The 18421-nt window shown below is 40.8% G+C and overlaps 1 protein-coding gene across 1 annotated transcript in view; it reads right to left on the reverse strand.

The window, feature by feature from the left end:
• Positions 1-17525, reverse strand: part of TICRR (TOPBP1 interacting checkpoint and replication regulator) — a 43797-nt gene extending 26272 nt beyond the window's left edge. Inside the window, exons 1-12 of the mRNA XM_063448891.1 lie at positions 16753-17525; positions 14354-14603; positions 14036-14268; positions 11947-12181; positions 9434-9563; positions 7450-7589; positions 6038-6232; positions 5191-5342; positions 5008-5105; positions 4824-4917; positions 4479-4561; positions 3563-3796 (exon numbers count right to left, since the gene is read on the reverse strand). Of these exons, the coding sequence (XP_063304961.1) occupies positions 3563-3796; positions 4479-4561; positions 4824-4917; positions 5008-5105; positions 5191-5342; positions 6038-6232; positions 7450-7589; positions 9434-9563; positions 11947-12181; positions 14036-14268; positions 14354-14603; positions 16753-17412 (2504 nt within the window). The 5' untranslated portion in view covers positions 17413-17525. The remainder of the gene's footprint in view (positions 1-3562; positions 3797-4478; positions 4562-4823; positions 4918-5007; positions 5106-5190; positions 5343-6037; positions 6233-7449; positions 7590-9433; positions 9564-11946; positions 12182-14035; positions 14269-14353; positions 14604-16752) is intronic.
• Positions 17526-18421: the final 896 nt, after the last annotated feature.

The raw sequence follows: 18421 nt of genomic DNA on the forward strand, positions 1-18421 counted from the left end.
AATAAAAGTGAAATTAGAAATAAAACTGAGCTGTACAGACTGATCCATAATTTCGTCCGGCTCCCTACTGGCTGCCATTCAGTTCACCATCCAGGGAACTGCCAGGGCAATTCCCCCCCCCCCAAGTAGCAGCCAGTGTTCTTCACTATTGTGAACCTGCTGAGAGTCAGGTTTGTCCCGCACACTAGGAAAGTAAGAACGGAGGACAGTTTGGCAGACTCGATATTTAAGGTATGATTGGGAGGGTTTTGCCAAATAATTTGCATATTTCTTTACAGAGGATTCTTGTCCACCTGAAAGCAGAACATCCCCTCCTGTACTGCGGCTAGATGCCAGAAAAAAAAAAAAAGATTTTAAATGGAAAAATATTAGTTACAAAAGACACATTACATTTTAGATTTTAGAAAATTACAAATAATTATGATAATGATGAAGCCTGCTAATGTTCAATACATAATTTTAAAAATATATTTTTTAGTAGAGGAGAAAAAAGGAAGAAGATACACAACAAATTAAACAAGTTTATCACTAGTAAGAAGCACAAAGATAACAGCAAACGAATATCAGTCACAATCAAAAAAATAAATAAAAGCAAATATGAGTTTCTCCCCCCACCTATCAAACTATAAATTATTTTTATAAATACTATACACAATCAATTAAAAACAAGAAGAAGGGGGCGGGGCCTGACAGCCAAGATGGCTAGCCGCATAATCTGAGAGCTCCTGCAACCGTGGACAAACTTGTGATGCTACCGACTGAAACGACAACATTAATGGCAACCGGTGACCGGGATCAGTCACAGAACAGCAGTGGGAACATAACGGTACCACCCCGGCACCGATACAAAACGGACAAGCCTCACATGACCATGCGGCCTAAACCGGAGCAAAGCCTGCAGCCTGAGGACGACGACCGATCTCTTGGCCTGAGGCTCACTCCTAAACGGGAACCAGCCCTGCTACCCCCCCCCTATGGACCGGCGGGGGACATCCCGGTCCTCGCTGGGGACGGATACCCCCACAATCACACCCGCACAAGCGACTCAGCCGTCAAACAGACGACGACCACAGGACCCAACTAAGATGGCGTCGCGGATGCGGCCTAAGGCCAAGCAACCACGCATTGCACCACCCAAGCACACAGGGGAATTTCTAAGCATGGTATGCTCCTACCTGTGGGCAAAGCTCAAAGCCAGAAGGCAGCCTCATCGGATGGCAATGAAAGAGACGGTGGCGTGGATCCGCCCGGCCACGCGACGCACCCTGCAATGGCATCCCCCTCGCAGACACAGAGCGGCCTCCAGAATTAAGCAGCGTCAAAGCTCACGAAAGAGGTGGGAAACTGAGCCGGACCCCTCGACTGCCACAAGCCACCATCCCGGACCACGAGACAAACTCGGGTCATCTACACCTCTCCCAGAGGTCCCAGAAACCGAGGACCGGCACAGTATAAGCCTGCACACTGCCATCCGCAAAGCCCACGGCAGCGCTAACCAAGACACAGCGAGACAGCACCCGGAGAGACGAAACAAGCGGAAAGCTCCTCCACGACCCACTGGGGAACAGAGTGGACCCCCATGTGTGCTCAGGACCCAGAAGAACTGCCTGACAGAGCGCCAGCGTTTCCCGGTGTCAGGGGTCAGCTGAACTTTAACTGGACTTACCCGGTCGTGCCAGAGTCTGGCAAACGACTATGTATTTTTACTTATGGTTTACCCTGATTATTACACGCTCAGAAGCCCTTGCTAGTAATCTTTAATTCGCATTTTCTGTCCCTCTACAGAATGTTTATCTATGTTTATTCATGTCTAACTAATCAGGCAAGCAACAACACTGTAGATGAATCCTGCTAGTTAAACAATCTATACCAGCATGATACCAGTCGTTAGGAGCTAGACCTGATTGAATAGCCTGCATAATGGCCTAATTAACTACCTACCTAAACCTCACTGAAGCCTAACGACTTCTTAACTACTCTTAGCATACTTTCTTCATACTCTTATAAGTTTGATTCATAAGCCTATCAAATGAGCATGTTTTACACTAGGTCCAGGCTTTACGGCCTACTAAGATGGAGTTTAGCGCAATACCGCACCCCACACTAGATACTCGCTAGTCTAGTTTAACCTGCATACCTCACTGCCACTTTCAGCTCTCATCATTACCCAATACGTGCAACATGGCATAGGGCTACCCTAAGAATCTGTTTTCGACCTGTTAGTTTTCTCGTAGTATGTGTACCTGCATCTTGTACCTCACCTGTTGACCTTGGTTCTACTTAACCACATGAAACTGCACAGTTGTGAATCTTAAAAGGTTGCAGGGACCCACTGTTTTATCAATAACTGACAATCCCGATGCATAATTTAAACTATGTTTATCCTGTCTCAAGCGTTGAGCACTCCTCTAAGCTACAGCTCATACAGTTGACCTCTCATGTTAATATATTTAAAATGTGCAAAGTTCCTATATACCCCACTGTTATTTATGTCATTAAATGTGTGTGGACTGCCGTCGGGGTACCACACACTCACTATTATACCATCATGCACTACAAAAATAAAGAATTTAAAAAAAAACAAAAAAAAACAAGAAGAAAACAGCAACACACAAAAATGAAGAGAAAATAGTAATCAACAAAAAATAATTGCAAAACAAAAGAAATTACAGATGGACTGGGATACCAACTCACTAATAAAAACATACAAATTGTATTAAAAATGCACTACTAATTTTAGTTCATTTAATTAATAGTTATAACTTCCCATGACACCCACTGTGTTGGTGAAATAAATATTCAATGATGCACAAGAATTGTTTTATTTTATTAGACTTTTTCCACTAATTATTCACCATTGAGCTGTGTATGTCCTTGGCCACAGAATGTGTTTTGGTTGTGTTGATTAAGGTTTGTCCTTGTTGTCCATTTACTAGCATAAGTAATACATTCAAATTCATATTTCCACTCCACCCTCCTTATAAAATTGGAAACTAATGATTCCCTACCAGAGGCTCCATCTCACCTTATAAGAAGTCCCAGGATTCAGAGCGCATTGTACCAATGGATGTAGATTTAGCAATTACACAATTTTGTTATTATCCATATTTTTAGTGCATTTACATATAATGCATTACAAAAATAGCGGTGGACGGTATGGGTGTACTCCAACCGTTATTTTCTCTTTAACTGAAGAATACAAAATTGAGGTTTTCAATGTGCAGTTAATGTTTTTTCTTAACTGAATAAGTAGAGAACTGACAAATACATGTGAAAGCTAAAACAGTAGAACTGGAAAAAATTATCCAACTCAATTATATTGGCCTGAACTTTCTTGTCAATTCTCATCATTTAGGAGGATAAACCCCACTAAGAAAACTAACAGAAAAAGAAAGAAAGCAATTCAGAGGCAGTGAATGGGTAATATAGCATGAAGATGGTATTTGAATGAGATTAAAATATAGTCTAAATGTAGTTGGACATACAGCTGTATTTCATAAGGCAAAAAACAAACAAACAAAAAAAAAACATGCCAATGTAAACGACACCACTAAAAAGTTACCTTCTTTTGCTGGCAGATTTTGTACGCAGCTCTTCAAGCTGGTCCTCCTCGGTTACTAGTTGAGGAATGCTGGGAACCCTTGAGACTGATGGCTGAGAATATACTGACTTTATGCCTTCATGAACAATAGAGTCCTCGTCATCTGCAGGAAGAACTAAGGCCAAATCCTCAGGTATCTGTGTCCCCAGACTAAAGTAGATCTCTGCCAGGATTTTAGGCATCACGGTTATATACCTGTAAGTTCAATAATTCAACCACATTGAATGTCAAGCAAAACAAAGTTCTATATTTAAAAAAATAGAAATTAAAAAATATATGACAAGGATAATATTTAGAATCCTATTTGTTTTGCAGTTTAGTACAAGTGTTAAGGTTTACTAGTAGTGTTTAGATCTATACCAATGAAGACTCACTCAAGAGTCAAGATTAATCCAGAAAAAAAAAAAAAAAAAAGCTTGAACTTAAAGCAGATGTGTAAAATTTAAGTTCTTTGCATTTTTTGCAAATACCCTATATTATTCACATGTCCATGGAGGAGAGAAAATAAGGGATATATATTTAGCGAAGACCTCCATCAGCATCTTAGCCATTTTCCACACTTAATATTTGTTGTATATAAGAAGAATTATACAAGGTGTATGTAAGATGGATTGTTTGTGTTGTAGCATGTATTCATAGCATAAGGTGAACCGCAACAGTTCATTTTAAATGAAATAGAACCTTGGTTTAATCATTGGCCCTTGTTAAGTTTTGTCAAAAAAATTAATACAATTCAGACACACGGAGGTATAGAGAAGCAGATTGCACAAGGTTTATGTTTAGTGAGAGAGCTGCTTTAAAATTGGCTTATTCTTGACATGGATTGAGAACAGAAAACTGTGGACATTGGAAGAGAAGACAAGTGAAAAATACGTACTCTACAAGTACATTTTCATTAAGAAATTTTGTGAGAAACGATGGATCTTCTGTTAAAGAGATAATACGCAGCATGTCTGTTATCTGGGAGGAAAAAAAAAAAAAACTATTAGAAATTTTCTGTATGTATCAAAATACTACAATATGAAAAATGTGACACCTAGACAATCATAACAGCGCTATATTAGATTACATGTACTCTATGTATCTTCAGGTGACCTTTCTCATTTTCAAATTTACAATGAAGTTTTAATGAAAGGAGAATGTAATTCACAGTATAAATTTTAAGCAAAATAGCATACACCTGTCTTCCTTTAGAAATTCAGAGAACCAAGCTTAAACTGACCTCTTCAACAGTTTGCTCTAGGTCATCTGTGTTTGTTTGTAGAACTGGACACTGTGCACACATTTCCAACCTTAGAAATACTTGGATTTGACATCTACAATAGATATATAAACTAAGTTACATAACAGTCATGAATATACTTGATAAAGATGGTAAAAGCCAAACAAAGAAATCCTTTACATACTCTCTAAGTTTAGTTTCTTTTTTCTGGTTATTCCCATAAAGCTGTCTAATTGTCTTGCTGGTCTTCAAAAGAGGTCTGATTTTGCCCACACAATCCATCTACAAAAAATATGAGAATTAAGTTTACATATTTTGTGAGGAGAAGTAAAGAGAAAAAAAGTCAGGCCAAAGGAACATTATTTACCTCAACAAGTTCAGGGAGGTTTGATTTCATGTATGATCTGATGGTTCTTATAGCATTTTTGGCACAAGTTAGAAGTGAATCTTCCTGAACAGAAATAGCCTTCTCATAATCCTCATTTAGTAAGGCAAACAGTTCATCTTCAGATTTAAAACCTACAAAGCAAAGGGTACAATTTATGTCTAGCATAATACACCCACCACACACAAAGCCTAAACATTAGTCAATACCCTTCATGATTTTAAAGTACCCCCACCCACAGGTGGTGCTGGGGGACAATTTAGTGTCGTCCTCCCCTAACCAGTTAAGATTTAAAGTGACTAGGCAGCAATTCTGCAGCCACTGGATGTTTTCTAAACATGCCACCTTTTTTGCCGTGCACAAGTCTATTAATAAACATTACACTAAAGCAGAAATAGGATTCAGGCATTTTTAGTTCCCCTACTTGGACTTTATATAAAATGATATCTTAATATGTTAAATGTTCATTACAGACAATCTGAAGTTTACAAATTATTCATAAATCTATAGACTAAGCTCGTTTGAGCAGAGCTCAACTCCAGAGGCAGGCAATAACCCAGAGCATCTGAATGAGAAGTCTGTGATTGGACAGCCAAACAGTCTGTGCCAAGTAATGCGTGAAGGGCTTGCAGAAGCCGCAAATACTAGATATGTAGCTATTACAAGCCAAGAATTCATATACCCTCAAAGAAAATATGCAAAAAAATTACATGCATATTTCATTTGGGGGTATATCTACTATATAGTTTCTCTCTTTTTAATGGACTGTTCCTTTAACTTATAACTCAATGGTATACAGCACAAAAATCTTTTTTTTTTAAGTTATTACCAGTAACTTTCAGGGACTTTGCTTTATCTTGTTTGTCTGATGTTCTCTTCTTTGCCTGGGAATTCTTTTCATTAGGTACAGCTGGAACATTATCAGGCTGGGATTTCTGAGCTTTAATAAGCCTGGCAGCATTAAGCATCTGCAAAGCACGGGGCATGGTTTTCATTTTCTGCCGCACTGGAGTTCTTGGAAGACCTTACACGAAGAAGACGAAGAAATAAAAAGGTGAATTTTACATTTTGAAAACCATACACAGTTTAACAATGGTAAAAGTATGATCAAAGTAAAATACATTTTATGAAATCAGGGTGGAGTCTAAAGGCGATTTCAAGTAGATGCATCTCATGAGTGAATTCCAAGACCAAATGTAGTAGACAAGTGTCAAAGCAGGTAAAGAAAATGTATTTTTTATAATGGTCCAGCAACTGAAGTGTGCGGATTCTTCTCCCAAAAAAAATGCTTCCACAGCTTGTTCAAAAAGATGTTCCTTTTAAACACACAGTATTAAATTAGAACACAATATGCATGCAATGCACACAGGAGGGAGAAGACAAAGCGATTTGTGCAGTACCTGCATATACTCAGACAGCACTGATTAACAGGTATTATGCTGTACAAGGTACTTGGTTTCTCCCTCCTTCGTGCCAGCCATCTGCACACTGTGTTCCAACGTGATACAGTGTTTAATAAAGGACATCTTTTAACTGAAAAGTACCATGTTAACAAAGTAATCTTAAATATGTTACAAGCACAAAAACAAAAGAAAAAACAAATCTCTTCATACTATACTATTTCCTCTTTTATTCCAGAAAACTATTGTCAAAGAGGCTCTAAAGAGTGTAAAGGCAAAAGATTACATTTGGGTAAAGTCGGCATAAAAAACAAAACCAGGCAATGCATTCAACAACATGATGCCAGAATTTCCACTGGAGCTTCAAGACAACAGCTCTCATTCAGTCTGAGGAATACCTCTGCAAACCTAGTATAGTGATTGTCCTATTGATGCCATAGAGGAGGTATGCCGAGATAAGCAAGCCACTTCCATCATGAAGTAGGACATCAATATATTTGCATACATTTGATGTGAATGAAAATAAATAAATAAATAACCAGCATTTAATTTCATAATTACCTATAAATTAACAAGGTGTCACAAAATCAAGCCCGGGTGTCATTAAAGTTCACGTTTGTATTCCTAATGATATAGTGGTCCTTTAAGAGCATTCATACTTTTTTTTTTAACTATTACCCACAAAAAAATAAAATAAAAAATAAAAAATAGATTACAATTAGAAATCCTTCTTTCCTTAAATAACTTTAAAAAAAAGTTTTTTTTTTTTTTTTTTTTTAAATATGAATTACAAAAGCCATGTCTGGGGAACAATCTCTTCAGAAACATGATGAAAACATACGTTTTTGGGGATTTTCTCCTTGTGCAGCAATTCCCGTCTCTTCATTGGATTTCAGCTCATAGTAATCTGACAGATAATGTGTGATTTCCTGATCACATGTTAATGGATCATCCTCATCACAAGCACCTGCATGGATTAACCTGCAAGGGATTTACAAAATACAGAACCTTGAATGTTGTAGATATACAGTATGCAAAGCACAGGAAGACAGAATATCCACAGATTGATCACCAATATGTTCTCATAACAAAACCACCACCAGGAAGTGGTTAGACAGCCCCAATGCCTCCGCTTGTACTTCTAGATACCTGGAATGAGGCATGCCCAGTAAGCAAAGGTAAATACATTTCATAACAAAAAAACAAACAAAACACTACACATACAAAAAGTGGGTAAGCAGCACTTGGTGAAACAAATATGGTAAAGGAAATCCAAAGTGCCAGGAAAACAGTTGTTTTCCTGGCGCTATAGGTTCCTACAGTGCCCTTCTCCCTCGCGCCCCCACCTTTCATTCACTTACCTGAATCCAGTGACTGTCGCTCAGCGCTGGGTCAGGGTCTGCCCACGCTCCTCCCCCGCCGACTTCAACCGGTGAAGACCTAGTGCACATGCGCGGCAATGGTCGCACTCGCATTAGGATTTCCCCGTAGAAAAGCATTAATTACTAGCATACAGACGTCCAGCGTTATTTCAACGACCAAAAGTCATCTAAGCACTGGTAGACAGCCACTAAAGGAGGAGATAACCGTAGCAGGTAATTATTGCAGTTTCTCAAAAACTGCAATAATTACCATTGTATGGCTAAAGGGACTCTCCAGTGCCAGGAAAACAATCCGTTTTCCTGGCACTGCAGATCCCCTCTCCCTCCCACCTCCCATCCCCGGTTGCTGAAGGGGTGAAAACCCCTTCAGTCACTTACCAAAGGCAGCGATGATGTCCCTCGTCGCTGCTTCTTCCTCCGCTGCCGTTCCTCCCCTTTATCACGTCTGCCGGCGGTGGAGACTGATCACGCCTGCCGGCTGGGGAGACCTAATGCGCATGCGCGGCAATTATGCACATTAGACCTCTCTATAGGAAAGCATTAAAAAGGATTTTCAATGCTTTCCTATGGGGATTTTAGCGACGCTAGAGGTCCTCACACAGCGTGAGGACGTCCAGCGACGCTATAGCACAGAAAACCTGTGCTATGGACCAGGAAGTGCCCTGTAGTGGCTGTCTAATAGACAGCCTCTAGGGGAGGACTTAACCCTGCAAAGTAATTATTGCAGTTTATGAAAAACTGCAATAATTACAGTTGCAGGGTTAAGTTGTCTGTCTGAGTTGGCACCCAGACCACTCCAATGGGCAGAAGTGCTCTGGGTGCCTGGAGTGTCCCTTTAAGGGACATGGGACATGGCATCCAGATCACTTCAATGAGCTGAAATGGTCTGGGTGCCTACCATGTCCCTATAAGGGGAAGATATATAAGTGACCTAGAGAAGCAATGACTCTTAATGACAAGGCAGAGTGGGCTACTAGGCAGAGGAGTGACCGGGGCATATGATGTATCGATTTACAGAGCAGGAGATTTATATATAAAAAAAAAAAAAAACCTTCTAAAGAAAGTTAACACCTGACTGAAAATTAAAAACTTTATTTTTCATGCCTGCTGCGTGAGAGGCGTGACTAGGGCTGCATATAATATATAAATATATATATATATATATATATATATATATATATATATATATATATAAATAAAATAAATAAATACACATTTTAACTGATGCAACTCCAAAATGGCAGAGAATCGAGCAATGGTATCAGGGGCATGAGCTCTACACCACACCTGCTTCATTGAGCTAAAGTTGTTTGGGGTCTTTAGTGTCCCTTTAATCAATCAATTGCTATATGTGGCATATATATATTAAGGCAAAAGCAGACATCCAGAGGTTTACAACTTGAGAATATTTCAAACCTATATTTAAAAAATCTTTTAACTAACCTAAATGATTCCATTAGGAAACAGCTAACACCAGAGGCTCCAGACAAGGAATACCATTTTTCAACAATGGAAGAGTTCCATCGACTTTTCTGAGTAAGCTCTTGGTTAATCCACTCTGGTACTGGAAGATCTAAACCACAGCAGTAGAAAATTAAAAACGATACAGGATATAAATACAAAACACTGAATAGGCTTTTCATTCTGTCCATTAATAGGTTTAGTGGTTAACATAAAAACACCAGAACAAATGGGTGCATGGTTATATTTGACCAATTTTTTATAATTTACTGATTTTTAACATTAGTAAAAAATACCTTGTTATTAGGCACATATCCACACAAACAACTACTTTTACTTTCCAGTTCAAAATACTTTTAAGAATGGGTGTAGGAATAAAAGGCACTTGAACTACCAAAAATGTACTATAAGACATGACGTGTGGAAAACTTGAAGAGATTCTGAAGAAATCCAAGGCATTTGTGTTGGGGTTACTTAAATTTTGCAAAAACTGTTTGCAAAAAAATCTCTCAATTATAATGTTCATCCTTTGTCAAATTGCTGCTTTGTGAATACATTCACAGACAACGTATGAAGAGTTATAGACTTCGCATTTAACAATAAAATACATTTTAGGTTTTGTGCGTATATTTTTTTTTTTTTACAAATGTACAGAATGTCACAATTTATTTATTTTTTTACAATAATTATATAGAGTCCTACAATTAAGTAATTTACTTCACCAATGTATGCAATAATTTTGTGTGCATATATCATAACATATTGCAGATTGTATTGTGTAGTGCTCAGTTTACAGCTGCAGTCAATATTGCTGGCATCAGTGGAACATCAAAAACCACCCACCCAACCTAAGTAGTAATCCACTTCTGATGAACCAATATCCTACATACACTTATTGCTCTAAAAGCAAGTTTATAAAGATACTACCGTTTACACACTAAACCGTGAACGGCTATGGATTTAAAATGCTGAATCAAAGTAGACTGATTGTAAAAACTACTTTCCAAATTCGCTAATTTTGCCTAAATTTTGAGAGCTTTTAAATTCAACATAAGTATTATAGAGGTCTGTCTTAAAAGGGACACTATATGCACCCAGACTACATAATCTCTTGAAGTGGTCTGGGTGCATTGTCCGTTTGTTGAACTCTTCAATGTAAAACATTGCAGTTCCTGAGAAACTGTAATATTTACATTGCAATGTTAAGTCCACCACTAGTAGCTGTCTTCTAGACAGCCACTAGATGTTCTTCCTGTTCTCAAACAGGAGTTGCATGAGGATGTCCAACATCTTCAAATTCACAGAAGGAAATCATTAATTCAATGTTTTCTTATGAGGAAGCTTTAATGCACATGGTGGCAAGTGAAATGCATGCGTATTAGATCCCACAATCACTGACGACGTGGGAGAGAGAGACATAGGAATACCGGTTTGTATTCCTAATGCTATAGTGTTCCTTAATTCAATATATTAATGGAAATTTATCAAAGTGTTCTAAAAGGAGTTGTATTTTTGTCATTGCATGACGGGAGAGGCAGGCGCGCCACATGGATCTCTGCGCCCCGAGTGAGAGGGACAGGCCAAGCCTGCTTCCTGGCCTCCAGCAAATTCCGCTGTTAGACTGTGGCACACAGTGCCCTGTCAGCCACTCCACTAGGGTTGCAGCTTGCTGGGGAAAGGAGGCACGCCTTGCTTGTCCTTCAGCCTGCCTCTTCCCTAGCAGGCATTCTGCACAGTTCCTTGTTGTTTGTCCCCTACGCTACTCCAGGATCTCTTCAGGGTGTTACAACCATGGAGGATCCATCACAGCATATGTGGGAGTATGTAGTGAACAACTGAATTAAAGGGCAAACCAACATAGCATCCTGTCCACAAAAGGGGTGTGGAAGCCTATTCACCAAAGAAGGCCATTTACTTATATAGGCCCATAGACCCCTCCTCATGGGAAGGCTTGGTTAACCATTTGCTTGCCCGACCCTGCCTTGGTTAACCATTGCATGTCCGACCCTGCCTTGGTTAACCCTTTCATGCCTGATCCTGTCTAGGATTCCCAAGTTAACCTTTGCCTGCCTGATCCTAGCTCTGATTAACCTGCTAAAGACTGTGTGCTGACTCTGCTTAGACTAACCTGTTATAGAAGTCGCCCACAGTGACTTATTTGGATAGAGTCTTTCCGTTAAGTGACTGCTTTTTCCTTTCGCTGCATACTGAGTCCATTCATCCCAACCCATTACAATTTTTGGTCTCTAGACTGAGATGTTTCTATGTATGCAAATCAAACAATGTTTAACTGACTGCCTAGCCAACTTAATGTACAGATTGAAAAAGTATTTAGCAACTTAAATATTCTGATCATATATTGTATGAGAACCTCTTTAACAAGTATGGTTAACCAGGGTGAATCGATTATGCTTACATAACACAGGCAGAGTTTGAGTACATCCTCAGTTCACTCACTAAAAGAAGAAGAAAACATTTGAAGTTCTTAAGCTTACCAGATACTGAAGTGTGGTCACTGAATGCAGAGACATTCCTGAGGGCACTGCTTACAATGTCAGAGAGGTCGTCAGAAGTATCCTCACAGTTATCAAGACTTTCAGGTAAACAAAACTTGCCCAATCCATCTTTTTCACCACTGCAAATCACATTAAGGATTGCAGCTGTCTGTGAAATAGGGGTAAGGACTCCTGTTCTAGGGCACAGATCTTCATCTGTAAATACATCAGCAGCCTGAAAAACAATAGGTCAGTAGGACTAGTAAAATTGTAGGTTGCGCTAAATGTATTTTAAAATTCTTTGTGATTTCTTTTATCTGAATTCACACGCAGGTCTGGGAAAGTATGTAATTTCATAAACGCACATGGTGCATGCTTATATATGTCACTGCTGAAGAAAACACATGGCATTTTAGGTTAGATGCACAAACACACAGGTGCAACCAAAGCAACACTGGGTGTTACTTCTGTCTCAGCTTGACTGACAACCTGTAAGCACTTGTCATTTTCTCCAATTCAGTTGAAGTTTTTTTTTTATTTTAACTGACCTCCGCTGCTATATTCACACCAGCAAACATTGGAATAGCATTTACTGGGGTGAAAGAACAAGGAACTGTTAGTTAAAGGACCACTATAGGCACCCAGACCACGTAAGCTCAATGAAGTGGTCTGGGTGCGAGGTCCATCTAGTGTTAACCCTGCAGCTGTAAACATAGCAGTTTCAGAGAAACTGCTATGTTTACACTAAGGTTAATCCAGCCTCTAGTGGCTGTCTCACTGACAGCCACTAAAGGGACTTCTGCGCTTCTCACTGTGAAAATAAGTGAGAAGACGCTGGACGTCCATAGGAAAGCATTGAGAAATGCGCATTCGGTGCTGATGTCGGCAGGAGGAGGAGAGTTCCCCAGTGCCGAGGGAGCCCGGTGCTGGAGAAAGGTAAGTGTTTTAACCTCTTCAGCCCAGCAGGAGTGGAACCCTGAGAGTGGGGGGGGGGGGGGTACGTCACCTAAAGACCCTATAGTGCCAGGAAAACAAGTTTGTTCATTTGTTCCACAGAAAAAAGCCCTACCATGCAGGGCAGGCGCTAATTAGCAGAAAGCATAAGCTGAGCTCTCTAAGCCAACGAGCCAAGCACTGCACCGCAGAGCTTAGCTCATTGCAAAAGCTTCTAGGGCACAGGCAGTGAGGGAAGCTTCAGCGGGCATTGGATTATAGGAAAGCTTAAAGGGACACTATAAGCCAACAAAACAACCACAGCTTAATGTAGTTGTTCTGGTACACACTACTCAGAAGGCCACTGGGGAATTGCTGTACCACTGACATTCATTGTCTCCACCCTCTGCATGGAGAGACTGAACATGCCTCAGAGATGCATTAAGTCAATGCAGTTCTACAAGGAGATGCTGATTGGCTCTGCCCTGACCCGCCTTCTTGGCGAAGATAATCCGAATTGACAATCTCAGTCAAGTCAATGCCTTCCTATTGGAAAGCATTGTGAGTAGCTGAGATCATCACTTCTGATGTCAGCCTAGGAGGCAGAGCAAGCACCAGCAGATTGGAATGAAGGTAAGATATTGCTGTATTTAGAGGAGGACTGGGCAATGGGGCTAGTGTTTTTAACACTATAGTGTCAGGAATACATGCTTGTGTTCCTGACCCTATAGTGTTCCTTTTAACATTATTTATTAAGTTTTGCTTTTTTTGCCCTGTAATGGGAGGACCTGGTGAATAATGTCCAATAGGGTATTCTGCATGTTAAAAAAATCATGAATAGACCTGATACAAAATATCATTCAAAACCTGTGACCTGTAATTAGAGCATGTGGACAGGTAATAAGTTGACTTTAAATTTCCCTTTACAAAATAGTATAAACAATGCAGGGATGCAAACTTGTATACAAACATACCGTCCAACATGCAGCCACTCAAAACATTATACAATGCTTACTACAAGGACCATGTGAATCCTTGTTTAATCAAGCATTACCTATGTCAGCAGCATAAACCCAAAATATCCCACTAAAAATGCATGGAAAAACACAGTGTACTGACTGAAGCTTATTCTTAGAATTCATTTTTGTAAAATTACCATGTGTAGTCTTCCAGACAAAAGAGTACGCAGCAGCTCTGGTAAGTGACAGCATGACATATCTTCAGTGGAATTTTGAAGTATCCAGGTCTCTGTAGTAAGAGAACTATTCTGATTTTGGCTCCAGTGCTGTACAATTCCTTTGAGCTGAATAGTTAAACGCTTAGAATGTCTCTGGCTTATGGAAAGAGGTTCTAACGTGACAGGGCATTCCCAGCGATCAGCAGCTACACCTGAAATTTAAACACGGTTTAGAAATCGCAACTATGGATCACCCAAATTCTGAAAATGCGCTTGCAAAACAGCAAAATCAATTACCAAGTGGTATGAAGAAAACAACACCATTTTGCTGTGGAAAAAGCAGCCGATGGTCAGCCTCACTGCATATTACATAATTCAAAATGGAATCACAGGGGATATTGAGACTTGTAGTTGGATTGAAATGACTAAAGGATAGTTGGTGGCTTGAAGAAAGTAGTAATGATTCTGATGGCAGAACTCTTCCTCCAATAAGCTGCATTAATTCCACCATTGTCAAGTAACCAGAATGCTCTGACAAATTCCAAACCTACAAGAGAAATGAAAGTTTATTAAAAAACTAAATATTACAACAGTAAAACAGATCTTAAGAAGTTATCTTGGCTTCTGCAACTCAATGGGTAACAAATTATAAAGATATAAAATTTAAATACAACATTTGAGTATACTAACATGTTATTTGATAAATGCCGTATTCCTCTGGTGACAAAATCTCCACCAGACCTCATAGCACAACCAGTTTAATAAATGTTATTAAAAGTAAAACACTCTGCAAAACTCTTGGGTCATCATACATACTTTGGTTGGGGGAAAAAACAGGACTATGATCTTTAAATTGGATATTTTTAGATCAATATACAGAGCTTGATTTTGTGGCTTTTTTAAAATTTCATTTTGCAACCTAGTTTTGAGGCATGGGTTTGCCTCGTGGGGTTTTCTTAATGCTATGATATAATGAAGTGTTTCCTAAACCAGTCCCCAAGACCGACCAACAGTTCCGGTTTTGTCAGTTTCTCCATTGGAATAAAATAATGTATAAATCCGGGACTCTTGGTGGGCCATGAGGACTGGTTTGGGAACCACTGATAGAATGCATTGCTTAAGGGTCCTATGTAGTGTACTGGTTTGTTTTCACCGCTTTCATTCTTTACATTGCGATTGTACTTGGGCCAAGCAAATTCATTGATCTGGGGCCCATGTCTACCCCTAAAGGTTCCCCCTCATGGTTAATCCTGCTCTGATACTTATCCCCTCTCCAGTGTAGCCATAGTTGACATGTCAGGTTCATAAGTATTGCACCAGATGTACAAAACATCAAAAATGTTGTCGCTGAGAAGTTGTAAACGTTTTTTTGCTGCTTAGTATGTATATATGAGGTTTTAAATATTGTAGAACAAAGTTTTTATTAGACATTACTGGTGTGCATTCTTCTCTTTTTTGATGTTTGTATAGTTAGTAATTGATGGGGTACTAAGTAAAAGCACCATTGCATTCATTTTTTGCATTTGGTTTGGTGTTGGTATACCCTTTTGTTGTGCATTGCAAGAGTTGAAGGAAGGTTCTCTTGCTCCGGCCTATGATTTCTCAGCATACAGATAAGTAAATTATTTTATTGAGTGGTTTGTAAAATCTATAAAAATTAATCTGGCAAGCACCAAGAATAGTTGAAACAGGTGCACTTCACTCATTTGACCTATTACTACAAATCTTGATTATTTTTTTGCTATACATTTAAACCTCAAGTTATTGTCTATAAAACACACTATATGATTTTTTTTTTTTTTTGGGGTGGGTGGGGTAGCCTTCTCTGTACAAGATGGCTCTTTGCCCTCTAATCTGGAGCAATCCAGTGCCTAACATTTTCCATAACATTCACTAATTTGACTGATATTGTCATTTACCTGGCAGCACAGCTCTCACACTCCTAGATGACATTTCCATAGACCAGTGCAGTGTGTATTCACAGAAGGTGCAGTAATGCCATATTGTTGCGTTCTCGAAATACATACTTTATTGGACTATAGAAATGCAGTTTAGAAGTGCATAAGAGGTGTGCTGGCAAGTAAATAAAAGCATGCACAGCAGTCAAATGCACTATGCCAGGTGATAATTATAGGCAGCGATTTACTATGAGGGCCAAACGATAGATAACATAATGGTCGGGAGAAGAGGGCATGACATGGTACACCGAGTAGAAACCCAGTTAGGAACACATTTTTTGAAAGAAGTTTGTGTGGATATACCAGTAGGAATATGGGGCTTTGTTGTGCATTTCTTTTTTACAATATAACTACAGGACATTGATGTGGCCAAAACATTTCAAAAGTTTGTTTGTTGCCTATAATATCCCTATTTGTTACAATTTGTTTTGTTACACGGAATGAGTATAAAGTTACAAGTAGTGTTTTTTTACAACCAAAATAAAAAACACCATACCCTGTGTAAACACAGCACTGCAGAGCCCAGGAATGACAACTTCCCACTACAGATTTACTGACAATTACCAAAATAAGCAACATCAGATGGACACAGTGTAAAGCTAAAACTTCACCATAGCGGGCACTGCTGTCACCGCTCCTACAATGGGTTCTCCATGTCCTACTAGCAGGGAATAGGAAGATTAATGGATTAATGATTATTTTGTAATAGATTTGCATTTTAATGAGAAAGCCCATCACCTGTGCCCAGTCCATGGTGTCCAGCCAGTGCAGGGTGACCCTCCTGCTGGTGATGATGCTCTGCAGCCCCCTTGGTAGGAGTCTGTCCATGACTTGCTGCAGGCCGGTGCCCCCGCCAGTGTCCCCCCCGGTGCCGGTAGTGAAGTGTCCGAGCTGGCTGGCGGTATGGGGGCAGGGAGCGATCAGGAACACGGCATTCCCACCGCCATCGTGGCTCCCAGACTGGGCCTCCACAGCCGCCTCCCCCCCGGCCGGCCCTCTCCTGGCTCTCCGGGCCCGCACGGGTTTGGTGGGGGAGCTGATGTCCGGCCGGTCCCATTGGAAGTCGGACAGGGTGTCCATGAGGGCGGTGTGGGTGAGGCTTGCCCGGGAGCTGGAGGTGTGACAGGCCCGGCTCTGCCCGGCCCGCTCCCAGCAGGCCTCCAGCTCCTCCTCGAACTCCCCCCAGCTCCGGGGGCCCACCTCACGCAGGTCGGAGCGGCGCGGGGGCCGGCAGCGGCCGCCCAGCGAGTTCAGGAAGCGGTAACTCCAGCGGACCCGGCCGAGGCCGGCGCGGCACGTCAGGAAATTGAGCAGCCGGAGGGACAGGAGCCGGACTCGGGGTTTGGCTGCCGGCTCCGCGGTGTCCACCAGCAGCACCACGTTATGGGAGGGAGCCATGGCAACCGGGAGTGATGGCGGTCCGCTCTGCTCCGGGGAGCCCTACTCCGCCATCTTGCCTCGTCCTAACACACACACAGAACGATCAAACCAGCCGCGCGAGGCGACAGGCCGAGCACTCATTGGTCGTGCGATCCCCAGCCTCGCTGCCTGATTGGTAGATTGGAGAGAAGGGGGCGGAGCAGTCAGCGCAACACGTAGTCTGCCGTTTGCGTCACTTGGTGCCGTGAACCGATTCGTCAGAGCGGATGTCAATCAATCCCCTGACTGGCTGTGCGGCCCTGCTATTGGCTGAGATTCATATTTAAACCTTTAAATGGTAAACAGCGAAAGCCAGGGCTCAATTACTACTTACTACAGACTAATACAGGACCGGCTACAGCAGGCTTCCCCAAACTCTGGCCCTCCAGATGTTGCTGAACTACAACTCCCATGATTCTATGAATGAAATAGATAGGCTGAGAATCATGGGAGTTGTAGTTCATCAACATCTGGAGGGCCTGGGTTTGGGGAAGCCTGGGAATCAGATACACAAACTGACACATACACTCAAATACCCACACTGACACATACACTCAGAGATACCCACACTGACACATACACTCAGATATACACACTGACACGCAGATACACACATCGAAACACACACTCAGATACACACTTACACATACACTCAGATGCACACGCTGACACACTCAGATGCACACGCTGACACTCAGATACACACACACTGACACAACCTAGATACAGTATCTCACAAAAGTGAGTACACCCCTCACATTTTTGTAAATATTTTATTATATCTTTTCATGTGACAACACTGAAGAAATGACACTGCTACAATGTAAAGTAGTAAGTGTACAGCCTGTATAACAGTGTAAATTAGCTGTCCCCTCAAAATAGCTCAACACACAGCCATTAATGTCTAAAACGTTGTCTAAGTGGAAATGTCCAAATTGAACCCACGGTCTCAATATTTTGTGTGGCCACCATTATTTTCCAGAACTGC

This window comes from Pelobates fuscus, chromosome 3 (genome assembly GCF_036172605.1).
Source record: "Pelobates fuscus isolate aPelFus1 chromosome 3, aPelFus1.pri, whole genome shotgun sequence".
NCBI classification, from domain to species: Eukaryota; Metazoa; Chordata; class Amphibia; order Anura; family Pelobatidae; genus Pelobates; species Pelobates fuscus.